General features: G+C 41.7%; 2 protein-coding genes across 3 annotated transcripts; one reads left to right on the plus strand and one right to left on the minus strand.

Moving 5' to 3' along the window:
• The first annotated feature begins 3,773 nt into the window (after positions 1–3,773).
• si:ch211-283g2.1 (sodium- and chloride-dependent GABA transporter ine) lies at positions 3,774–9,782 on the plus strand. The gene is made up of 13 exons (XM_017412523.2): positions 3,774–3,924; positions 4,246–4,380; positions 4,460–4,664; positions 5,529–5,661; positions 5,741–5,875; positions 5,960–6,063; positions 6,166–6,290; positions 6,699–6,811; positions 6,898–7,038; positions 7,113–7,212; positions 7,300–7,400; positions 7,487–7,654; positions 9,025–9,782. The coding sequence occupies exons 1-13, from the start codon at positions 3,780–3,782 to the stop codon at positions 9,175–9,177; spliced, it is 1,758 nt and encodes a 585-aa protein (XP_017268012.1). The 5' UTR covers positions 3,774–3,779; the 3' UTR covers positions 9,178–9,782.
• Positions 9,783–9,857: 75 nt separating this feature from the next.
• Positions 9,858–25,894, minus strand: dhrs11a (dehydrogenase/reductase (SDR family) member 11a). Of its 2 annotated transcripts, none has more exons than XM_017412550.3 (7): positions 25,503–25,894; positions 12,930–13,136; positions 12,045–12,139; positions 11,179–11,308; positions 10,958–11,050; positions 10,806–10,871; positions 9,858–10,703 (listed from the first exon to the last, which is right to left on the minus strand). In XM_017412550.3, exons 1-7 carry the CDS (start codon positions 25,632–25,634, stop codon positions 10,662–10,664), a joined length of 765 nt encoding a protein of 254 aa, XP_017268039.1. In that variant the 5' UTR covers positions 25,635–25,894; the 3' UTR covers positions 9,858–10,661. The 2 variants fall into 2 exon arrangements, with proteins under 2 accessions (XP_017268039.1, XP_017268038.1); XM_017412549.3 differs by having other exon boundaries at positions 12,930–13,139; positions 25,503–25,893.
• Positions 25,895–26,072: the final 178 nt, after the last annotated feature.

The raw sequence follows: 26,072 nt of genomic DNA on the forward strand, positions 1-26,072 counted from the left end.
GCCAGACTGACAGATTTCTGCCTAAAAATGACTATTTCATTCAAAAGGATCTTTATTTTAAACATTTCAGCTCATGTAGTCATTTGCACCATGAAAAACTGTCTGTAAACGCACAAAAAGTAGGATGTTCTATGCCAAAAAATGATCGTGGCTTATTCCCTTAGAATGGCAGAGCTTGTAAATAAATTTCCCTCTTTTTTCAGCAGTTAATAAATGTGTATCACTGTTTATTATTTGGGATAGAGCAGTGATAGTGTCAATAAAAAGTATTCACCCTCCTTGTTATTCAGCTACCCTTTTATTGCTCTAAAACAGTTATGATCAATATAAATTGGACTTTTTTGGGGAAAAAAATCCCTCTTTAATAACAAAGTAAAATCAAATTTCTACAGAGTAATGTCAAATACATATGTAATTTAAAGTAAGTGACTGCATAAATATCCACCCTCTTTAAAGTGATTTTCCTAGCACTCTGACGGCGGTCCAAGCTTCAGCAGGAGAGATGGGAGAGACTGAGCAATTGTTGCCCAGGTTCTTCAGCAGGCCGGGCTTTATGGGAGAGGGATGAAGACAAAAGCCACCGTCGGAGAAAACTCAGATTGCATCTCAGCTAGAGTTTGCTAAACATGAGGATAACTCCACAGCGAAGTGCTTCTCGGCAGCCGACCCTGGAAGGTTTGTAAAGACAGAGAGTAAAATAAATCCCTCAAAATAAAGGAAAATCCTGGAGGAGAAGCTGTTTTGTTTCAATGAACAAACAAAATTAGTGGAAGTATCCTTTTCTGGACCATCTGCATTGTAAGGCCCAACTCTGACTGATTTTGAATTCAGCCTCGATGTGGGCTGGATCGTCACAGCAAGGACACACAAATCTCATGTAATTTTTTTTAAATATCTCACTTACTATGAACCCACTCATGTGACTAGCTGTGTGTATTTTTAAACCCTTTTTTTGTAACCCACAGAAAAGACTGGGGAAAAACCAAAACATTACACCCTTCAGACTAGTTTAGACGAGTGTTTTTGTACCAGGTAGAGATAAATGAACTTTTAATTATTATTTGAGGCGGCTAAAATATTTTGTTTCCCCCTCCTAACTTTGGCAAATAAAGAGCAAATGTTATCAAAGTCACAGGATTTATTGTTGATGATGAAAGGATTAAACACAGTAAAAGACTTGCAGGTAAATTAATTTGTTTCCATTTTATGTAGGGGGAACAGATTATTTCAGGCAGCTGAAATATCCATTCTCTTCTCTCCTCCCCCATAACTTTGGCAAATACAAAGCAACTGTTTCCAAATTCTCAAACATTATGTGTGATAGCATACTAGACATTTCCTTAATCCAGTAATCTGTCATATTTTACATTAGAACGGGATTTGCCAAAAAGTCTACACTCTGATCTTTTCAGGAAGTCTTTATTTTTGTGCCCTGCTCTCAGCTAACTTCGCTCCTCTTGTATCAGAAATGAAAAATTATAAGTGGGGGGGACACCCTGGACAGGTCACAAAGTCCATCACAGGGACATATAGAGACAAACAGCATTTCACGCTCTCCCTCACACCTAGGGACAATTTAAGAGCAGTGGTGGACAGTAACGAAGGACATTTACTTGATTACTGTACTTAAGTACATTTTTGGGGAATCTTTACTTTACTTGAGTCATTTTTTGTGGGGGAACTTATAACTTTCACTCCACTACATTTCAAAATCAAATATTGTACTTTTGACTCCACTACATATCTAGGAAGCTAGTCGTTACTTCGTGGTAATAGATTCAACTTTAAACCTCTATTCCATGGTGACAGTGTGAGGAGAATCAAGACTCTCTGGTTTGGTATGTTTTTAGACAAAAATAATCTTTATTTTTTGTGGCATTTTTATGTTGAAGTTCTTTACAGGTGGTGTAGAAGTTGTAGCAGAGGGGTTCTACGTGTCAATACATCAGGTGGTTTCTGAAAGTTACACGGTTCTGCAAAATTATACAGCAACATACTGATATTAGAAAATTTAATTTGTACTTTTGAATACTTAAGTATTTTCAAAAGTAAGTACTTCAGTACTTTAACTTGAGTACATTTATGACCGAGCAACTTGTACTTGTAGTTGAGTAAGATTTGACCATGAGTATCAACACTTTTACTCAAGTACTATAGTTGAGTACTTTGTCCACCACCGTTTAAGAGTTACCAATAAACCTAACATGATTGGTTTTGGTCTGTGGGAGGAAACCGGAGTAGCCGGAGTAAACTCACGCGTGAAAATGGAGAACATGTAAACTCCACCCAGAAACAAACCCCAGCCCCGCCGAGCCACCCCTCAGGACTGCTGGCCCATAATAATAAAGTAGGCGTGGAAGTGTAAATATCCTGTGTTTAAAGAACACTAAACAAAACCCCCAGTTATTTTCCAGGGAGGAGCTTCTGTCATATGACCTTATCATTTAATACTTGTGTCATTTACACACAGCAACAATAATAATAATAATAATAAATTTCAGGAAAGTTTCAGAGAGGTACAACATGTTGGTATGACTGTGTTGTAATAAAATTGGATTGAGTTGACTGTGATTGGATTTGAACTGCACATTATTTCTGTTCTGTATTGTCTCCCAAGGTGACTTTTGTCGTAAATTAACACTTTACAATTAAATTGAATTGAACTGAAGTGCTTTGAATGAATTATGTTTTCACCCCTGTGTGTGATGGTGTTCGTTTTGTACGTAGCATTGGCAAAATATCTCCTAAACCAGCGGTCAGATTACGGTTAAACTCTCAAAAAGTAATCATTAGATTCAAGATGGCCCCCACAGCTGAGTGACCTTACCCAACACAAAAAAATGACTGGAACTCAGTCAGTTTTAAAGAAAAGGAGCTAAAATTTGGTGTGGTAGTAGCTGAGAGTTCCCCTTAACACATGCTCCAAGTGCTAACAGATCTCCCAAGATCTAACATATAAATGTTTAACCCAAACAGCTACAACTCTGTTATTTCTCATCATAAGATTGTTTCAGTTCAGAGGCATAAAGGTGGTGGGCGATATGCATTCCTTCGGGGAATGTGAGGCCTTTAAGTATTTTCCTCTCTTGACATGTTATGTTGAATTAAACACTCTCATTTTTTGCAATGGTTTTAGTTTTTCTGGCTGTCTTTGTGTTAAGCCCCAAAAAATCTTGCTTGTAATTTGTGCTCAGATGGTTTATATTTAGTTTGTTGGATTATTTTGGATATTATTATGAGCTTTAGCATACTATGAGATTTTTATTTTAAGGGCCTATAGTGATTGATTTTTCCTTCTTTGCTTGTGAATGTTTATTCTTGTCTGTCAGCGTACAATAAATGCTTATGAAGAAGAGTATTCAGGGCATTGATATATATTCCAGTGGGACACGAGGATTTCTTACTGATGAGAGCTGCTTTGCTGGTAGCTGTTTTTCCCCACAGTTGTATATCTAAAGTCGTTCTCTTCATGGAATAGTTTTAGAGGAAGTATTTTTCAAGAGAACAATGAAGTTGTAAGTCGAACAACAAAAAAATCTTCTTTACTTTCCATTTGGATGGATGTTTGAAAAGAAATGTGTCACAAAATACAGCATGTTAGCTGTGATTCAAAATCCTCAGATTTAACGTCGACCATTTTCTGCCTCCACGTGAGTCCTTGACCTATTGCATACTGGTGTGTTTCTGCTAAGCTAATGATTAAGGATAATAAAAGAAAAAAAAGACAGGTTATATCACCTGCTGAGAGTCACTTAAATCCCCGTGGAGTTTGGGCCCAGATGACACAGGGAGCAGCCATGGAGCAGGAGCCCAGCAGACCCACGTGGAGCAGGCAGATAGAGTTCACCCTGGCTGGCATCGGTTGTGCTGTGGGTCTGGGCAACGTCTGGAGGTTCCCTTACCTCTGCTACAGGAGCGGAGGAGGTGAGAGACCGACCTGCTAACAGATTTATGCTGAAAGACCACCCTTTGTACTCCCTCTTGACTCAGTACATGTCTTGAAAGTGGCTGCAGAGGTTAATAAAACGTGTTAGTGACATAAAATGACTCGTTCTGTACCATCACCGACTGCGTTTAAGTATTTTCAGGTGCAAATGGTGTATTATATCTAAGAATAAACTTTCTTACTGCTGAAGTAAAAGGGCTGGTTGGTAGAAATACTTCACCTCCCTTGGATAGAAGTTAAAGATTAGAGAGTCCTAAGCTCCTGTGTGAAAGAGTTGATTTACCCTCAGTTTCTGCCAGGGGCCTTCCTGGTGCCATACCTGCTCATGCTGGTGGTGTTGGGGATCCCTCTGCTCTACATGGAGCTGACTGTGGGGCAGTACACCAGGAGGGGGCCTGTCCACGCTCTGGCTACTGTTTGCCCGCTGTTAAAAGGTACTGCCGCCCCGCATTTCTTTCCCCGCTCAACAACCGCGCTGAAAACTGACCGGCAAGTGGCTCTGCCTGACCTCAGGTGTGGGCGTGGCGTCGGTGGCCATCTCCTTCATCATGTGCACCTACTACAACATCGTCATCACCTGGGCCCTCTATTACCTCTTCAGCTCCTTCCAGGCACCCCTTCCCTGGCAGAGCTGCAACAACACCTGGAACACACCAAACTGCACCAACCACCCCACCAACAGCAGCTACTCGTCCACGGCCAGCCAGGAGTTCTTCAGGTACGTTTTAACAAGTGGGGAAGAAAAGAAGAAACAGCTTCACTTCATGTTATGATCAAACTAGACTAGTTACTGATTAGTTTATGACAGTGTTGCTCACCAGCCTTGTTTTATTCAGATTAGCTTTGTCCATTTGAATTCATTAGAGTGCTGTATGAATGTGTGTGTAGATGGTAAATGAGGGCACAGGTTGTGTTGTATGTGAATTGCTTTGAGTGGTCCGGTTGGCTACAGAGGGGCTATATAAAGTACAGTCCATTTTACCATTCAACCTGTGGCTCGTGGAATAATTTAGCGGCAAGTGTATTAGAAACAGTGAAACACTAATAAATCTTATGAAATTACAAAAAAAAAGGCTGATTGGAAACACAACCAATCAGACAAAATCAGGTGAGGGGTAAAGGTCAGAGATAAGAGGCTGGCTGGTAAATAAAATGCCTCCAGGAAGTACTACATGAAAGGCTGAGTCAGTTTTAATAATTAGTTCCAGTATTAGTCAAATCTAAAATGTTTTCAGACGAAAAGCTAGGCCCCATTTTCTTAAAGCCAAAAACAAGGAGGGGTCTAGCTTTTCGTTCTTAGCCTGAATAAAAGGATTTATGAAAATAAAGTGAACTGCCTGTTTTCTTTATGTTTAGTCAGTTGACAATGAAGATAGACCTCACGGTTTCATGTTCTAACACGTCCAACCTGTCACTACACCCATACCACTACACATTCTGGGCTGCATGTGTTGTAAAAACACACCTGACACCATTTTTTTAAAAGCTGCCCAAAGCGTGGATAATTAGTGTCTCAGGTGGCTTTGCGTGTGAATGCTTTTGCAGTCTAACGTGTCACTTTTATTTTTCCCCTCAACTACAGACATAGGATGCTTGACCAGACCAGTGGAGTAGAGGAAGCAGGAACGCTGCGATGGGAGCTTTTCCTCATCCTCGTCCTGGCTTGGATACTCATCTATCTTTGCATCTTTAAAGGGGTGAAATCAACGGGCAAGGTGAGTGAAAAGAGAGAGAGGGCTGTGGACAGAGACAAGCTGACAGCGGGTGAATATCAAGCCTTTATCTTCTGTGTAGGTGGTGTACTTCACGGCCCTGTTCCCGTATGTCATTCTGATCGCCTTGCTGATCAATAACGTGCAGCTTCCCGGTGCATTAGACGGGATATCGTTCTTCATTGTGCCAGAATGGGACAAGCTGCTCTCGGTGGAGGTAAGGCTGAGGAAAAGAAAGAAGGTAAAGCAGGCAGCGCAAGTGTTGCTGGCGATTAAAACGATGGTTGGTCCTTTTCCGCAGGTGTGGGTGAACGCTGCAGCTCAAATCTTCAACTCCATTGGGATCGGTTTCGGCTCCCTCCTGGCCATGTCCAGCTACAACTCTTTCAACAACAACGTCCTCAAGTAAACGCCCCCTCATCCTCCGGTCATCCTCCTACATGTCTGCAGCGTTAATGATCACCCGAGTGGTCGGAAAGCAATTTAAAGAGCATCTTTTCTCCCCAGGGACACGCTGTTCATATCCGTTACCAACTCCTTGACCAGCATCCTGGCAGGCTTCGTCATTTTCTCCGCCTTTGGATACATGTCTTATCTGCAGGGCATTCCTGTCCACAAACTGGCAGTGGATGGTAGGGTAACAGAAAAACAAATTATTTGCTGAGCTTGGGATGTTTTAGATTAATGTCGTTATGATTAAAGTAGCCTATTTAAATGGCGCTGGTGTAATTTTATGGTATTTTTTTTAATGTTTTTTCCAAATAATTCCAGTAAAACAAGAGTAATAAAAGCAAAAAAAGCCAGAGAATATTGCATAACTACAACTTTATCGCTATTAGACACTTTCACAAGTCAGAGAAAGTGCTCTTGGCTTTAAAATAAACGGTAGGAGCTAGAGCTGTGCAAAGTAATGTAGTAAATGGTTGACAGGGAGGTGAAAATGTAATGAATAGATCAATTCCATTTGTTAAACAGTTAAGATTGAGGTCAATCAATTTGCCACAGTGTCTCATCTCTCATGTGTTTGTGCATCTATCCAGGTCCAGGGTTGGTTTTTGTCGTTTACCCACAGGCCTTTGCCAACATGCCGGTGGCTCAGCTCTGGGCCGTCATGTTCTTCTTCATGCTGCTGTGCCTGGGACTGGACAGCGAGGTAGTAAAGATGGAAATTTGAGAGACGTGAGACCAAAGTAAAGGTCTGCTGCCGTGTGACTGGAGGCCTTCTCTGTTCTGTGGCAGTTTGCAATGGTCGAGGTGATGGTGACCAGTCTCATGGACGAGTTCTATCACCGCCTGATCAAAGTTTTCAAGCGGAAGGAGCTCTTCGTTCTTGCTGTCTGTGGTGTGGCCCTCCTGTTGGGGATCCCTTGTGTCATGCAGGTAAAAGCTGTAACTCACGGGGCGATCGCGAACCAAATGATGGCCAAGACCCTCAAGAGTGTGTCTCCTTCCAGGTGGGGATCTACGTCTTCCAGTTGATGGACCACTACACCGCCATCGTGTCCATCATGTTTCTTGCATTCTTTGAGATTATTGCCATCTGTTGGTGTTATGGTGAGATAAACTTGTTTAGTTAGTCGTCCGCTCTAACGATGATACATTTAATAGACATATCTTGACATATTATAGGACTTTTTCCAGGTGTGAAACGACTTTCAAACAACTTGGAGGAGATGACTGGAAGAAAGCCAAACATCTTCTTCAGGTTTTGCTGGCTAATAGTAGATCCTGTGCTAATCACTGTGGGTTAACAGGCTATTTTTTAATAAACTTTTTCTTTTAAACTGTGTATAACAACTTGAGTTTAACGTCTGTCTCCTTGTGCCAGGTCATTCTGATTTTCTCCGTCATCCAGTTCAAACCGGCCCGCTATGAGAACTACGTCTTCCCTCCCTGGGCTCAGGGTGTTGGCTGGATCATCGCACTGGCCTCCATCATCTGGATTCCTTTAGCTGCCGTTCACACCTTGTGGGTCCTACCCGGCTCATTCACACAGGTGGAAGGTTGCACTCGTGCAGTCATGGGAGAAAAACAAACAAACTCTGACCTCTTTCTGTTCTTGGGGTTGTCGAAACAGGACATAACAATAATGACCTGGGCGTTACCAGGTTCTAAGTGAATGAAAACACACAGCAAACATGTTGCTTCAGTTCATCGAGGTTTGCAGACATTTGTTTCTGCTCAGCTCTCTTCATGTCCCACCACAACGTTTTATCAGGTTAAGGTTCTGTACTTTGACTGAATCAGTGAAACACATTGATTCTTTTCTTTTTGAGCCGTTCTGTTGTAGATCAGCTGCTGTGTTTGGGATCATTGTTCTGTTTCATCATGACCCAGTTTGGTCCAAACTTCAGCTGTCAGCCAGATGTCTTCATATTTGAGTCCTTTTGTCTACAGAGGAGTTCATGATCGACTCAATGACTCCAAGGAGCCCAGATCATCATTCCTCCACCACCGTGCTGAAAGTTAGTACAAGGTGTTTGTGCTGATTTACTGTATTTGGTTTTCTCCAAACATGAAGCTGTGCATTATGGGTAAACATCTCTACTCTGGTCTCATCTGTCCAAAGGACATTGCTCCAGAAGTTCTGTGTTTCATTCAGATGAATCTTTCCAAACCTCAGTCCTGCTGCCAGTCGGCTTCAACTCTTCCAAACAGATTAGATTTGTTCAGTCTGTTTCTAACTGTCCTGTCATGACCTTTAACCTTTAACCTGCTAACTGAGGCCTGTAGAGTCTCAGATGGAGCTCTTTGGTTTCAGGTAATTTCTCTGATCATTGCACGGTCTGACCTTGGGGTGAATTTGTTGGTTCGTCCACTCCTGGGAGGACTGGCAGCTGTCTTCAGTGTTTTCCACTTGTTGAATAATCTTTCTCTCTGTAGAACGAGGAACTCCAAAGTCTTTGTAAACGACCTTTAACCCCTCCCAGATTGATGAGCAGCAATAGTTCCTTCTCTCAGCTCATTGCTGATGTCTTTCCTGCTTGGCGTTGTGTTAACACACACCTGTACGCTCCAGAGCAGCAAACGGACAAAACTCCTGCTTTTATAGAGGCGATCACACTGATGATGATGATCAGATAATCAGCAGCTCCTGGCTGAGACTGAACCTCTTAAATCCTGTGGAAGCAGCAAGAGAAGAGTTAGATTTTTTGTTGTTTAAGAAATAATAACACGGTGCAATCTGATGTGTGTTTTTGTTCACTTGACTTTTGATTTGAATCATTTTCGAACCTGGTAAAGACCAGATCATTATTGTGTCCTGATGCGTAAAACAGAATTAAGAGGGTGAACTTTCTTTTACCCATTACATACTGACATCAAATCAAGCCGTGTGTTCATTTTACTGCTGCTTTTCTTCTACAGAAACTGAAGCAGTCCATCACACCGTTCACCCTGAATGACAAATCAAAGAGTCCATATTACGAGAGGGGAGGATCAGTCGGACAGCCAGATGTAGCCGTCGTCTGCTCCAGCATGAGTCTACCTGAAAAACCTCCTTTGGAGACAAACCTCTGACACCTCAGTGTTTTTGCACCAACGGAAACCTCCACATAATTACAAAATTAAATGTCAGCCGTCAATCTTACACACACTTCTGGCGCAAACAGGAGTATGTTACAAAAATTATTTACATGATCGTGAAAATCTGTTGATGCATATCTGCCATGTGTTCCTGAACCTGTGACTTTAATTAAATATTTTACCTTCAGGATCTGCTACTTTTACGTAAACAGGTGACATGTTTAGAACGGGTCGTGTGAGTCTTCTTTATCTCTATAGCTTTATTGGCTCCAAAAATCAAAGACAACATTATAAATTTCACTGCTTTCACTTATGGCTTTTACTTTGGCAAGAGTGCCATCCTTTGGTCAGTTCTGTTCAACACCTGGGATGAACTTGTTTATTTTTTTAATAAATAGGGTAAAACCACTATTAATATGTAGAGCTCAAAGCTAATTTTTTAAATAGAAAATTTCCTTTAAAACAGCCATTAATTTATTGTTGCTGACTAATTTATTAGGTCAAATAAAACAAGGAACCGCTGATAAAACGTTAAAATTAAACCAGGTCATTTAACTGTAAGACATGTAAGGTACAATAAAAATCTGTCACAAAGTCCACAGTTTGTGTGTGGGTGGTTTTTTGCAATCATGTTCTGACCCAAAAAGTCCGTCACACATGACACAAAGCATGAATAAAGTCAGGGAAACAGTATTTATTTATTCATGAATGAGACATTTCTGACAGAAGGGGGTACATGCTGGAGGGCATACATGTGAACGGAGTTTGTTTCCTTTAGAGAAATGCTCAAAATTGAATCCAAAGTGCAGAATAACAAGCTAAAAAGGTGGACTGTAGAACCCCCACGTGCCTAAAAAGACAAGAGCGTGTGTTTCTAAACGTACCCTGATGACTTGTAAAGGGTTTAGAGATTCAAGCAGCTGAGCATGTTTGTGAAATCCTATGGTTAGTGATGAAGCAGGAAGGAAAGAGCTTTTATGGTTACTCACAGTAGGTATGACATATCATCATCAAGGATTAGTTCACGTAAGACCACAGATATATGTTATTAAAAGTTAACATTTTTATTTAAAAAAAAAAGAAAATGCTTATTTATAAACAATTATTCCTTCAAATAAATTTTAATAAGATGTCAAGTGACCTACAAAAAAAAATAAAAATGTGCAATCAATGACAGTCTTCCCTCTGAGGTGATAACCGTGCCGATCACGGCTCAGTAGCAGCTCTGTGATCGCTTGTTCCCGCTGCAGTTTAGTGTCGGCTCCGTCCAGGACTGCTGCTGCGTTCAGTAGTATTTTCATCGTGGTGTACAGAGTCCACGCCCGTCACTTCCCCACCGCACAGCCACTTTAAGGCTCCGGTTCTCCTTGGTCACGCCTCTGCAGAACCCATCCTCCGCCCCAATCCCTGACGCCAGCAGAGGCCGCTAAGGAGTCACAGTGGCTGCCGTTTGTGTCCTGCAGCTCCCAGGGTCACTGCTATGATACCTGCTCTACGGGCCGCATCTGCACATCTCCAATCTAACAGCGCAAAAAGAAGGTAAGTAGAATAAAATAAGAAAAATCCACCTCGATGTAAACATCAGTGCAATATGAAAGAGCATTCTGAAGACAGAGACGTACCTGGACATGAGGAGGGGCACCGAGGACAAACGTGACTGCGCTGGCTATGTCCTCTGCTTTCAAACACTAAAACGAATTTTAGAAAAGTTGCTGTTACAAAGAATACTTCAAGACAGAAACTATATTCCTGGACAAAATGCAAAAATGCTTACTTTCATACTCTCATAAACCGCAGCTGCCCTTTCTGGATTACTGTTGTGGTGTCGGAAGGCAAACTCAGTCTCCACTACTCCAGGAGAAATACACTGCAAGGACAGATTCAATCTCAGCGATCAGCTCACTTGTTTTGCGATGGCCGTGCAAACAGAGGTTTTAGGACTATTTGCTACCAGCAGCGGCTGCCTTTGTGCCATCGTGCTGGCAGCTGACTCACCGTGGCTCTGATGTGAGTGTTTGCTTCTCGGAGCTCCTGTCGTATCCCCTCAGTCAGAGCAGTCACGGCATATTTAGTGGCACAGTAGAAATGCTCATCAGCGCTCGGCACAACACGGTGCCCGCCCATGCTGGAACAGAAAAACGTGAGAAATATGAGAGTGATGGCTTTCTCCCCCTTCCACTCTAACGCAAGAACAAATTAGCCATAAAACAGTTGATCCGTGACTTTGTGCGTTTGCCTGTTGGGTCATTTTCAGTGCTTCAAAGTGCTCACTATCAAAGTTTTTCTTTTTTTTAAACCAATAAATTTGGTTGGAAAAGTGTATTAAACACCAACCAACAAAAAAGTAAACACCCAGACATGTATGACAAGGTCATATGACTGTATTGCACTGATTACAATATCAGATCAAACAGATAATGGAGTTAGCAGTACACTACGGACACATTGTCAGCAGGGTGTGCCCCCCCGGGTCTCAATACAAGCGGTGATTTTGTAAAGAACAGAGTCAGACAGTAGTTTTATTCTCTCTTGCTGCAAGTCGATCCACAGCTGCTGTAACTGAACCTGAAAATCCAGCAGATCAACACTGGGTCAGAACTGATCCCACACGTTTGATCAGGGAAAGATCAGGGCATCTGTGTGTGTGTGGGCTAATAAAGTGTGCCAAAAAACTACTGACTGAAGCATGACCACAAACACAGAGGAGTCAACAACAATAAATAAAATAAAGACTGAACTAGAAGTATATACATATGTTCATGGGGCTCACTACTGGCTCGATTTGGTGCCAGTGGGATTGAAACCACCTTGGACAAACTGTACATTTGTTCTTAGATGTACTGATTGCTCGTACAGCTTACCTATTAATATTAATGATGTGGCCGTCGTCCACATTCCTCTCCTTCATCGATTTGTACGCCTCGCGGGTGCAGATAGACAAAGCTAAGACATTCACCTGCAGAGGAAGAAAACTGACGTCAGATTTTGATGCATTCATTTTTGAAACGAGGAGACAGAAATCGCCATCGTGTTCACAAAGTTAATTGTAGTCAGGTTTTTATCATTTGCTTGGTTTAAAATTAAAAAAAAAAAAAAATCAGATCAACTCTTTCAACCTGTGCCAGTGCATTAAACCACATGAACCTGTTGTTCCTGTCCAGCTTGTGGCCTCTAAGCTTCTCTTAGTGACACTGACAAACAGCAGGTTAATGCTGAGCGTGGTAGGAAGATAGGGGGAGGTGACCAAACAAGGTCAGCGTACAGATTAAACACGAGCTAAAAATACACTGCTGCACGCATACAAGCGGGCTGCCATGACAACAGATGGGTGAGCGTCACAAATGCTGGACCCCGGAGACAAAGACTTAGTTGAGCGAGGGGCCTTCAGTGGTCAAGAGCTCGGTGAATCAAAATGTTAGGTCTCGACGAGAGAAATAATAGCGCTGGCTTTCTTTAGTTTGCGTCTGCCGTGCCAGAGCTTCTCGGTGGAGCCAATGAAGCTGCTTGTGTGTGTGCAGAAACATCCATCCACACGGTCGGGCTTCAACTCTTGTTCCTTCAATAAAAGAAACTCATCAAACACAGGACTCCCATTCACATCCCGCTTTTCTGTTTGAGAACAGCAGCCAGAAAAATCAATATGACCCGAGGAGGAGCTCTGACACTCCTTTTAACAGTAAAATACTTATCTCTTCCAGCATGTTTTGACCTCAGACATTTACAACCGCACGTCTCCTTACACTTACATCGATCATGTTCCTCCAGCCCTCGGTCCTCCCGCTGAGCAAAGGTTCGTTGTGAGCCAGCCCGGCGTTGTTGATGCACACGTCCACTCCCTTGTGCAGCGTCTTGATGGCCGAGAACATGGACAGGATCTCCTCTTCGTTGGACAGGTCACATTTGTAAGGGATCAGTGTGCCGCTGTAGCCTGCGCTCTGACATTCTGCTGCCAGCTTCTGAAAAAAAACACAAAACCCAACAAACTGCAGATCACACATTTTGTTCAAAACACCAAACAATAAACAGCAAAAGTAAATCTGTATGGCAGAGACAGGGCTAGGCAAAAGCTAGCAATGATCAACTTATAGCACCACAATAAACACACCCTACACGTTTGTGCAGAAGAAACAGTAAAGAAGTAAAGTGTTATTTTATTATTTTGCTGACAAAATAACACTTAAAGGCCTGGAGTGGCCTCTAAGTAAGCCATTAGATATTATAATTGGGTCCTAATGGGTTGATTGAAATTCCATGTTCTTCGAATATTAAAATCCTGACTCCAGATAAAAGAATGATGGGATACATCTGGGCTGAGCTTCCTACAGATTGGGCAGGCAGCGCTCCAGCCAGGTCAGCTAGGATGAGAACTAACACGGATCCCCACGCAAGGCACAGCTGGCTCGGTCATGTGACGGGCCCGTACTGCGTGCCAGTTTAACAGGAGGCAGCGTGGGTGAGCACAAGCAGAAATATCAAACTCTGTGCAACAGCGATAATATCTTAAAAAAAAAAGTACGTTTTATTATTCAGGAATGTGAAATATGTGTAACTCATTATTAACCAATAAAAGCATCGCCACACCTTTTTTTAAGTACTTCACCTTCTTTACAGACAGATTGTGCGTGTTGTAAAGATCGGATGCTGCTAATAGTTCAGTGTTGGCAACACGTTATCCTGCATGTGATCACAGAAATGCTTCACAGGTACTTTAATGTTTATAACAGTATGTGGTAAGGAGATAAAATGATAAATGTCACAACATAAAGTTGATTTTCACATGTAAAGTGTTACTTTTTAGTAAATGTTTGAGGCTACAACACACAAGAACCACAGTACCTTTGCAAACCACTGCATTCGACACAGCTTGAGGATCTTAGTAACTTATTGCCATGCCTAAAAAATACCTATAATACTAATATTATGAAAAATAGACTCATGAAGCTTGCGTTTACAATCAGAATTAAACTGAAAGATAATTTTGGGTTTATAAAATAGATAAATTACACACTGTTACGACACTTAGCATGTGCAGATTTCTCTGTTGTTCCTCTAAGCTGTTTAAGTCGGATTATCCCTAGAGAAATAATTATCTGAACAAAGCTGTCAAAAGGCTCTAACAGCGAAAACACTGCTGCAAAAAACCACAACAATCCCGACTGCTCGTGTCGTAAATAAACCGTTTCTTCGTTTACGTCCTTTAACTGTCGTGTGGGGTTTGTGATCACTGGGCTGTTCAGCTGCGATGATGAATTCCACACAAGCCGAAGCTCTTTAAGTCACACTTGCCTGAATCCCTTTTGGGATGAGCGCTCAGGCAGGACTGAACAGGCAGGCACCCTGACGGAGAGGTTCGTGTTTTATTGAGAAAGAGGGAAGCCGGGCCAGTCTTTCGTTGGAGAGGAAGAATTAGTTGGCTGATGAGAGGAGAGCCCAGAGAGCAAGCGAGCCATAAAATCTCTGTCCAACTACAGGAAGTGTCAGGCTGTGAATCTGTGTGTGTGTGTGTGTGCAGGTAGGTGTGTTCTGGTACCAGCTGTTCTGGTGTGGTTCCAGCCCTCATAATGGCCACACCTACAGCAGTAACACTAAAACCTGCCGTCGCCCAGATAAGCAACGAAAACGAAATAAAAATGTATCGGCAGCAGGGTTGGCAAATGCACCAGTCATTCATCCGAAATTCAGCAGGAAATGCGAGCCTTTGGGTTCTAAGACAAGTCTCAGAATGGCAGGACAGAAAAATGACACAGAAAGATGAATTTGAAACATAATTTTAGAAAAATATAAAGTCTCCATGATACAGCAAACATGTCCACACAATCACATCTGGGGCCTGTGACCCATCAATCATTCACCCGCCAACATGGGAACGCTAAAAAGAACCAAACAGACCAAAAATAAAGATGCCAAAGTGCTAAAGGCAGAGAGCTTTAAGTGATGAGACAGATCAATAGCACAAGGCAGCAGCTGGGAGCGGAGAAAGCTGAGAAATTAGATTTGTGTCGAGTTCTGTTCTCTCAAACAAAAGAGAGATTGTGTTATCAGATGCTGCGCCGCCTCTTATTCTCTGAGAAGACTGGTAAGTGTAAAAAAACAACAACAAAAAAAGTAGAATATAATTTAAAAATGTAATTCACCTATATGGTATTTTACTCAGTGTTTTCTCCTGTCATTATTACATTTCTTAAGCACCTTTGACAGAACAATTATGCGGTCAGAACACATTTTCAGCCTCATGACTGAAACTGGTGTCCAACCATTATGAAAAGTCTGCAAAGGGAAAACAAAAAGAAGAAGGGGAGGAGGTTGGTGCTAAGAAAGTGAAACACAAGGAGGGTGAGAAAAAAAAGCAAATGATCAATCATAAAACACATTAAAGAACATTTAGCTTTAAACTTGTTTTTCCATACTAAAGAGGAGAACAGCAGCAGTTCTCTTTCACCATCAACCTCGACTAAAATCTCACAAGATGGAAAAAAAAAAGATCCCTTTCAAGTCTCACCTAAAGAGTGATACAGACAATGGGGTCAAAGGTGACGGCAGGCTGTATGAAGGGATTGCAGCAGAGTAGAAAGGAAGGTTGTGCAATTATCTCCTGTTCAAAGTGAAACACTAAACTAAAAAAAAAGGTCTAAAGGTTGAAACGGGGTGGTTTTACAACACACCCGCTAAGACAGTCTAATCAGGGAAGACGATAACATGGAGTAATTACACCAAAAAAAACAGAGCAAAGTAAAAAAAAAATGTGTGTGTGAAACTGGCTCCGATGAAAAGGCTTTGTGAGGCGGGTCATCTAAAGATAGTGAAAGTAGCCAAGTGTTGTGTAACATGCTGGGTTAATTTGTGTGGTTCAAATTTTTCTGACACAACAAAAAAACAAAAAAGAAAACAGAAGGAGGACTTTGTTCTGGACAAAACAGTCTAAACAAAACACTTTGTTGACGCAATGCTAAACATAGCTACAAAAAGTAGCTTTTGTTTGTATATTCACATTGCTGCATTCATAGTAATAAAAAATGGTTTCAGTTCTGTTGTTTATAGTTGAAACAGTCTGAAGGACAGACCAACGTTCACCGTTTCTTCATCATCTTATAACAGCGCTGAGTGTAGGGTGAGATGAAACCAGATAGAAAAAAAAAAAAAAAAAAGATGCAGGAGAGCTCCATGAACACAGTGTTGATGTGAAATAGTCCAAGTTGGAAACCTTTTTAAGTGTGCCAACCACAGGCTTTGGTGTATTCAGCACTGAGCTTTGAGTTGACAAAAAAATGCTCCCAAAATCAGACAGACACCAACTAACGGATCCAATTTGGCTGCCGCTGAAGCAGAAAGAGAATCAATTCTGAGTCATTCTCTTGTTTCTAGAAACACTGAACTTGATGAACTCACTTCGTCTCTGCAGTTGGGTTTGTGGAGTCCTGATTGGCTGCTATATCAGCACACATTAGCGCACCTTAAGCAAAATAAACTATACGCGCAGGCTCACGAAGGCACATGATTATGGAGATGAGCTGTCTAACATTTCCTCAACAACAGCATGGGACAGGACAGGAAGTGCTTCACCTCCCACTGCAGGAGGCCCTCAGAGGAAACGTCAGTGTTGATAAATGTGACGCGCACAGAAAGGACAGCGGCACAGCGGTGCTGCAGGTGGAAAAACTCAGGGGTCACCGAGCTGTCCAGACACATCGGACTTTAACCAAGTGATCTAAAGTATTATGCAAATAAAACCCTTAATAGTTGTTTCTTCTGCATCAGCATCATTTAGATTTTAAAAATAGGCCTCAAACAACCCTGACAGCTGCTCTGTCGGGATCCACATATGTGAAAAAGACGTTTTCTTTTTCAATTCGTTGGTGCGAATACGACTTCTCTTGGGGGTTGAATCCATGGAAACACAATGGATTAATAGTCAAGTATATGTTGTTGTCAGTTCACAACTCAAGCGGAAAATGTGCAGTCAGTGGAAAAGCTTCCTGCATGGGGGAGGGCTTCTGAGCTGAAGACACCTTCAGGTAACCTGATGCTCGTAAAAAGGCAAAAATAAATAAATACAGTGAAAATAAAATAGCAGCTGCGAGGGCGGGGGACAACAGTGTTTTCATTTACACTTGATATCTGATGACGCAGCAAAAACTGGTCAAGCAAAGTGGCTGGACAATGAAACGATACGGTATCTGATTGGTTATGTAAAAGAAAAGGAGCTCTTTTAAAAACTGGACAAGGTTTGTAGAAATGCCCAAACCAACCACTCAAACATTTATATTACTAAAAAAATATATATAACATGACAAGAAAGGGTCTAGGTGAAAACTGGTCACTGTGACACAAAAGAACAGGCTGTCCAGACAGAGCTCTCAGGATTGATGCGTCTCTCTCTGCGTCTTAAAATCTGGAGCTGAATTTCGTTGTGCCACCTCAGATTTTGGAACGTGACTGAGCAGCTTTTTGCCTGCTGCAGATTAGAAAAAAATATATATATACTTGAGCCAACATTTGAAATCAAGCGTCGAGCTCACCCGCCAAGAGTGTTAAGGCTTTTTTTTAGATCAACTCACTTAAATGTGCTGTAATTAGTTACTTCGCGCTTAAAAGACGGAGGCCACGTGACACCGCGGTTGTGTGTGGGAGAGCAGGCGGGACTTAAAGCCTCGCATCCCCAGTGCACAGACTCTGGTCCCAAAAATACAACAAAGCAGCTCCCATAAACCGGTCCCTGCTGGCTTCAAGTCCCAACAGGGAGAGTAGGCGGCAACACTTGCTCTATAATATAAACAAACAGTCTATGAAAAACAGTCTAAAAAGGCGATGGGTAGAAAGTCTGCAGAGATCCATGACAGGCCAATCAGCCAACTCCAAAAACAGGTAAAATTAAAGGCGTAGTATTCCTTAAAGGAATGCAGTCGTTTATGTTTGTGTTAAACTATGGCTACGTTCACACTGCAGGCAAATACGACCCAATTCTGATTTTTTTTTTTGCACCTATGCAACATATATCAGATTTTTTCATGGCAGTGTGAACGTGACAAATTCGATGTTTTCATATCCGACCCAGGTTTTTTCAGTATGTGGTACTGAATCAGACACATATCAGATGCTTTTCAAAGTGACCGCAGAGTGAACGTTCGTGTCGCATTTCATCCAACTTTTAAAGTGGTGGGACTTTCAAAGTCCCCCCAAAAACGCATCATCTTTAACATTTGCATTGTTTTTCTTCTCCATCTTCTTTTATCTTTTACCATTTGGATGTATAGTTAGCTCCGATACACGCATGCTAACACTCGCAGCGTCCATATTTACTTCTGTAAACTTAGGGTGCGTCACATCTGCTTCAGGTCATTTCAGGAACTGGAGACTGTTCACACTGGAGTCTGATGGAGGTCGCGTTTAAATGTAACGTGTGAACAACCACGCCAAAAAATAAAATAAAATAAATTTGGATTAGTGCAAAAAAATTGGAATTGAGCATTAAGACTTGCAGTGTGAATGGAGCTTAAGTCATGTTATGATGAGAAGGGACAGAGTTAGAGCTGTTTTGGTCAAACCATGTAAATGAGCAGGAGAGGTGAAGAATAACTGATGCGCATGATGCAACTGTATTGGTGGAGCAGCCGTGTACTGATGCAGTTTAGAGAATAACAACTAACTGATTGTATGATTGTTTTTAGTATCTGTACATCACTTTGCTCCTGTGAGTGTTTTAAAGTGCTCTATAAATAAAGCTGGTAAGGTATGGAAATTAAATGCAGATGCATTAGCTTATTCAGTCTTGGCACCAATAAAATCTAATTGGTTTAATAATTGAAAGTCAGCAGGCAGGCTTGTTTCAATACACAGGCATCCACTGTAAACAGCAACAGAGTATGAAGTATGTAATATTTCTTAAAAAGACAGACAGATGTACTTTAAGTCCATCAGAGAAAATAGTTTTTACAGTGGACAGCTCTTCTGGCTGCCGTTTTGCTGTACTGTTTTACACCTACAGTTTGGGAGGAGAACAGCAGCAGCACTGGTGTAAACAGCAACAAAACCTCTGAAAATGTGCCTAAAGCTGTGTGAATCTACTGTTCTAGGAAAAATAGATTAACTTGTGTTTAATCCTTTATAATGTAGAGAATACATTTTGCTGTTTACTGCTGAGTTACTAAAAGAGTATTAAACACATCTGCTGCTGGCGGGGTGATTCATTTTGTATTAAACCTCATTTCTGTGTATTATTTAGTCATAGTGAGTCAGGTTTTATGAAAGTGTTTTGCAATTTTAAAAACACAACCTTTTTGTGAGTGGACATTTTTTTCCCCATCAGGCAGTAAATTATTAGTCTCAGTAACTGCTGTAGGACCATTCCTTTGATTTGTTGCATTATGCTGAATTGCATCTCGATGTGTTGAAAATCAAAACTAATGTCGAATTGCATCGTAACATGAATAAAAGCCGAATTGCACTGTAGTTAGGAGCTGAATGGAATGGTATTGGTCTTTGCTGCAAGCGTACCTTTATTGAAACAGATTATTTGCAGTGTAACAAGATACGTATCCTCCATAGATAGAGATGCACAAGCCTATTAATGATATTATGTGCAATGTTTTGCCTTATTGGGAGGTCTTGTGAGATGTGGAAGAGCTCACAGAATGTGTTGAAGATGACTTTCATTTACTACACCATATTAAACTCCATATCTAAAATTATAGAGTTATAACCATTTCTATGTTGGCTAAAGTGGATTAGCTGTGGTGGCCATTTTGAATTGGGGTAACTCCAAATGTCGATCAGTTATAGATGTACAACTAATCATTACTTTGTGAGAGCTTCATTAAAATCCATCCAGATATTCACAAGATATTTTGTAGTTTGCATACACTCTTACCCTCAATATTCTGATCCGCGACCGTTTACCTTTCACAACTGAACTGTAAAATATGGGACTAATTTCTTGAAGTACTTTCTACACAGTCACTCTTCACAAATGCGGAAGCTGCAATTACAGCTGCTGAAATTATCTGATTTAAAATTGCAGCAGTCAAAGCTTTGAATTGTGACATGCACCACTTTTGTTCAAAGCTTCAAATGTAGACATGTCAGTGATACAAAGAGGCTATTTTTCTAGATTGTTACTTTACAATTAGCCTTCTTTTAAAACAAGTTTCTTCCAGCTCCAAACATGAAGATGTCTCAAATAGTAAGGAACCTTTCCAAAAAAATACCAACTTAAAACATTTGACAGAGAGATACGCTGTCTACAGACCAGGGGTGGACAGTCCTGGTCCTCGAGGGCCACCATCCTGGAGGCTTTACTTGTTTCTCTGCTCCAACACACGTGATTTAAATCAATGGGTGATTAACAGGCTTCTGCAGAACAGGAAGAGGTCATTGAACCACTGAATCAGGTGTGTTGGAGCAGGGAAATGGATAAAACATACAGGATAGCGGCCCTCCAAGACAAGGGTTGGCCACCCCTGCTACAGACACATATCAAGAATATCTATTCTATGAAAATACATTTTTAAAACGTTATTACTTCCTGTTTCTCAGTGGTCTGCTCAGGGGCCAACGCTGTATATTTTTCCTGCAAACATACAACCATTAAATTTGCCTATGTGACGGATTCCTCTCCACCTCTGCCCCTCCTCTCAGAAGACTCTGAAGCGACCTGACTAATCTCCTCAACGCAAGTCTTGACCTGAAGGTAATGCAGAAACATTAAAACACAACTTGTGCTCACCTTAAAGCAAAACGTGTAGGCACAGGCCCATTAACGTCAAGGATTCAAAAGGAGGGTAAAAACACCCGACGACCAGATTTTATTACAACTTAGAACTCCATTTTTCATGCCAGATCTACAAACACAGAAAATCACATCAATAGAAAAATCACAACAGGGGCTTCAGGATTGGGGCATTTTCTTGTCAATTACGACGACTAAATATTGATTTTAAATTTTGAATATGGACAAAAGCAATCATTGGATGTACATCTACAGTAGGGGTGAGAGGTGGGTTGAAACGGGTGACTTCAAAGAATTAATGTGACTGTATTTTTTTAAATTTATTTATTTTTATATCTACACCTGGTAGGCCCAAGTTGCTTCCTAATGGTGCTTTTATTTTGACACAACACCCACTGTCCACCTGCTTCTGAAGAAAATACACTCAAACCGTCCCAGTATATGTGTGTGTCGTTGTACTTTAATTTGAAAGGACAATAAAGTGGAAACTATGGTCATGGGTGAGCTCAGCTTTACTCCCAAGAATACATACAATCCTTTGTATCCACTGACACGTCTCTGTAGCCAAAGTCTCTGTTTCATTACATGCAGGACTAATTACAGATAAATTCAAAAAGTGTACAGCTGATTAACTTTTGGATTCAACGTGATTACAGATGGCTGTCACAACTAACCAACCTCAGCAAACACAAAAACAATTACAATTCATAGATAATAAACTAGAATTCGATGTTCTAGTAGCAGAGAAACATCTCCAATACATATTCCAAGACGGATTGCACAAGACTTTGGAAGCCATTCCTTCAATGGATGCCACTGTCATTTTCAGTGAGCTGTGACCAATCAGGAGCCATGTTTATACTCCCATCACCAGGTTTTATCTTTACGCTGCACAGGATCAGCAGATATAGGACACACATGTGGGCTATGTGGGCCGGTCGTTTTACAGGACTAAGAAGGACTTTTTAGAGCCGTCTGTAATTATTCTTTCCCACAAAAGCGCCTTCCTCTGCTCTTCGAGGGTTTCACAAGAGTTTAATAATGAGAATCCGAGTCTCTGCTGCTTGGCCCCGTCGTCTCCATTCCTGCACAGAGCCCATGGTGACCACACATCTCTCTCCAACTCACTGAACCCCCCCGCTGCCGTCTACTCTGTATTCTCACTGACAACAAAACAATACTGCTGTCACAACCATCCACTGCACTTTCTCAGAGTTTTTTTTTTAAACATAGAAAACAGACTGGGATATTATTTTTTTTCTGTTCTTCGTTAATTATTAATTTTTAATTTGCTTTTTTGTACAAATCCTGACTGCTGGGGCTTTACTTCACGAGATGAAGTAGTAAAACCCCAAGAGGAAGTCAGGAATAATTCCTTGGTGATACATGGACACATGAATGACCCCACAAACAGCAACCCAAGTTTGGCACAACTTCTAAAAAACATGTACAAAGCGGTGTTAGCACAGTACTAGCTTTGTCCCACACTTTTCACAGACACCCTTTCAAAGTCTTGTAGAAGCGATGAGATCATTCGTAGCATTACAGAGACAAACCTTCCACACCAAACGGCCCACCGTTCGTCTCTAATTAGCTGAATTTAAGCTGTGGTCGACACAGGCTATAAACAACAACGCTGTTTAATACCGACAAACATTTATTAGGCACTATACGGAGTAAAGCTGTAACTTTTTGACCTTGTTTGGTCTTACAGAAGTCACAGATGGGCTGACACAAGCAGCAGCAGCAGTTAACTATTGACAGGAGCAGCCATGTGACCAGAGCATGAATGGAGGCAAGCTATCTCTTGCACAACTCACATTCCCCGTATGCTGCTACGGGGAGGGGTGTGTGTGTGTGTGTGTGTGCACAGTCAAGGTAGAAGGGAAATGCTTGCCATGTCGAAAAGCAACGCATAAATATAAATGATAAATGACCAGGAAACGCTGGTTTGAACCGAACATCGGTTCTGCTTCGTGTCACCGCCGTCCTCTTCAGCTCTCGGAGCCGGTGACGCTGCGATACATTTGCAGAGACTTTTGAAACGACGCGACTGAACTGAAAAAAAATCTGAGCAAACCACATACCATCTCATTCTTGTTCTCTTTTCAAAGGGGCAATGCGTCTCTTTCTGTGTAATACAACTTAGGATCACATGGATGAAGCCCTGGTGAGAAATAAAGGCTTTAAAAAGGTCAGCTTCTTCACACGGGGACTCTTAATAACGTGGTTCGATAAATAAGCTAGAATTCTTTAACTGCAAGACAAATTATAAACTAAATTAAACTAAATGCCTAGCATTCCTTGGAGGACTGCACATCGACTGCCGACTTTCAGAATAACATCTTATGTTGAGAAAATACAAAGTTTTAGCAGCTTCAGTCAAACCTTGAAAATTATATTACGCTTATACGCAACATAGAGAGATGTCATGTCCAGAGCATGTGTTGTGAATTAGTCGGCTACAGCTGCACCAGGTTTTAGCACATTATCTGTAAAAAAGACTGACTTATAAGCATGTTTGTGTTTTTTTAAAGTCAGTTGATGGTGGCAGCCCTCCTTAACTAGACTGGCTCCATAAGTTCATCAGTTGTAGATGTTCATCCAATCATTACTTTCTGAATGTTTCATTCAAATCCCTCCTGTGGTTTAGGAGACATGTTTCTAACAGACAGACAGAGTTGTCTCTAATTAGTTAATGGCAAGTTTTTAAACAAAGACCTGTTCGCGCTCAGAGTATGTTCTGGGAATCAGTCTCAACTTCTACCACACCAATTTTAAGGTTGACTCCAGACGGTAATCGGTTGTGAATGCAAATTCAGTGATTACTTTCTGCAAGTTCCATTTGTCCAGTGGGTGAGATATTTTAGGAACAGAAAGACAGACAAACACACACACACACACAGACAGTAACAGGCAAAGACATTATCACCCGCTTTCACCTTCCAGGAGTGGGCAGTAATAATGGATAACAACATTATTAGACTATCAAACTGAAAATACACATGATGCTGACGTAGCTAGTATCTAACAGTACACCGACCTTTTTGACAGACATAAAAGATAAGAAATAGACGCTCCTGACAGAATCTGTGCTGTACAAGTTGAGTTTAATCGGAAATATTTATATCATCACCGTGTTATGAAGATGAGTGATTTAGGGCTTTTGAAAGAACGGTGCTGGAATCAGTTTGGTGACAAAGGTGAGCCTTAATTGTTAACTGACAAGGAAAGCAAGGCGTAGCTCCTCCAGCCTCAGGATTAGATAAGAGTTAGTGGGGCAGGGTTGCTGGAAGGAGTCCTCCGTCCTCCACCCAATTTGCCATCAAAGTGCAAAGTGCTCCCCACCACAAGCTGGATTAAACAACATTTTTGTTGTTGTTGTTGTTTTGGGCACACATCTTCATCGTTAGCTCTGTGATGACAGATGCAAGCTGGAAGGTTCAACACTAAGGTGATGAATGTCATCACTACAGGGACTGATGCAGAGTCAGCACTCACACCTCTGTTTGCTTGGTTTTTATTTCTTTTTTTCAGTCTGACTGCGTCTGCCTACTTTGTGCTGCTTTAGCTATTCAGCTCAATCAGGAGATGGGTGCTATAGGTTTTGTTTTTTGTATTTTCTCCATAGAAATACACAGAGATCTCCTCAATTCCTTCAAAAACACTGTTCTGTTGGAAAACCTGCTTCAGCTAACTTGCTCCGTTTTTTTGTCCTCTTATGCCTCTTTTTAGCTGCAATTCAGCAAACATCTTGCTACTTTCAGCTAGTGTTCTGCAACTTTTAGCTTCAACGACAGTTTACCCGCTCAGCTCGTCCAGTTAGTGCTGAAGTCCTGGTACAACAGCCGAAGTTTGTCTCTTTGCCGTGACTGTAACAGGCCCTCTGTGTGACGGATACTTGAGAACTGATCTTATTAACATTTGGTGTAAAAAGTGCCAATGTGTCACAGAAACAGACCCAGTGGGGAAAATACTTGATAGTTTATTCAGAGTTTCCCTGTTTAGCTGCTATCACACCACCTTCAGCATAATTTGAAGTGTTGTGGACTATGATCTCTGGTAATCCCTTGAGTGGCTCTGCCAAATTGGGAAAAGTTAATTATAGAGAACCACAGTTAAGGTTGTAAATGACACTGATAGGTGAATCTTTTTTGCATTTTTATTATAATCAGAGTATTATACATTGTATCATGTATTTTAGAGATTCATAATTGATTCAATGTGTGAATGTTCAAGGCACAAAAAAAATCTCTTTTAAAGTAGATTAGCATCTCTAGCTAGCTGAGTTTCAGCTCTTTTTAACGTGACGTCTTCAGCGTCGGTGTTTACGTTTAATATCAAATTTATCTATGAAACTAAAAGGATTTAAAGAACAAAATTGAATAAACAATTTGCCTCATTTGACCCGGCCTGAGCATTTTAAAAGAAAAAAGCGACAGAGCTTATTTAACCTAATTTCTCATTAAAATAAGGACTTTATAATAAGCAGACTGAGGCTAAAGGTCTGGACCGCTAACGTTAGCCGGTAACGTCAGTTAGCCGACATTTTTATTTTCACGGCACTAATTTCACCCCCCGCTGTCACGAAGCTCACCTCAATTTTGTCGACATTCCTGGCACAGCCCACCACCCTCATGCCGTGCTGGACCAGAGCCCGGGTCACAGCCGCTCCAATCCCCACCGAGGCTCCGGTCACCAGGGCCACTCTGCCTTTCCACCGCTCCATCCTCCTCCGCCCCTCTGCGCACCCGGCACCGTCTCCGCGCGGACTGACAGCTCACCGGGCTTCGCCTCTGAGCTCCGCACCGGAACGCGTTCGACGCCGAGTCGCTATTGTGTTACGGTACGCGGAGTGTTTACGAGGCGGGACGCACCAGACCCAGGCTCCCCGCGTCAGTCTGCTCGGCGTGCGGGGCAGCGACAGGCAGCGGGCGTGGAGACCGAGCCATGCGCGTCTCGGGCCGACATATGAAGCGTACCCGGCGGCGTGAGAGTTTGGTTCACATCACCTCCCACTTCACAGGCGTCCGTGTTGTCTGTGGGGAAACAGCGCCCCCTGCTGGGCCGGACGCAACAACACACTGAGCTCTCATGTCTTTCAGGAAGTACTGACATTACAATTACTAGTATTAGGGAAAATCGAAATAAAAGTTAAAATACATGC

This window comes from Kryptolebias marmoratus, linkage group LG13 (genome assembly GCF_001649575.2).
Source record: "Kryptolebias marmoratus isolate JLee-2015 linkage group LG13, ASM164957v2, whole genome shotgun sequence".
NCBI classification, from domain to species: Eukaryota; Metazoa; Chordata; class Actinopteri; order Cyprinodontiformes; family Rivulidae; genus Kryptolebias; species Kryptolebias marmoratus.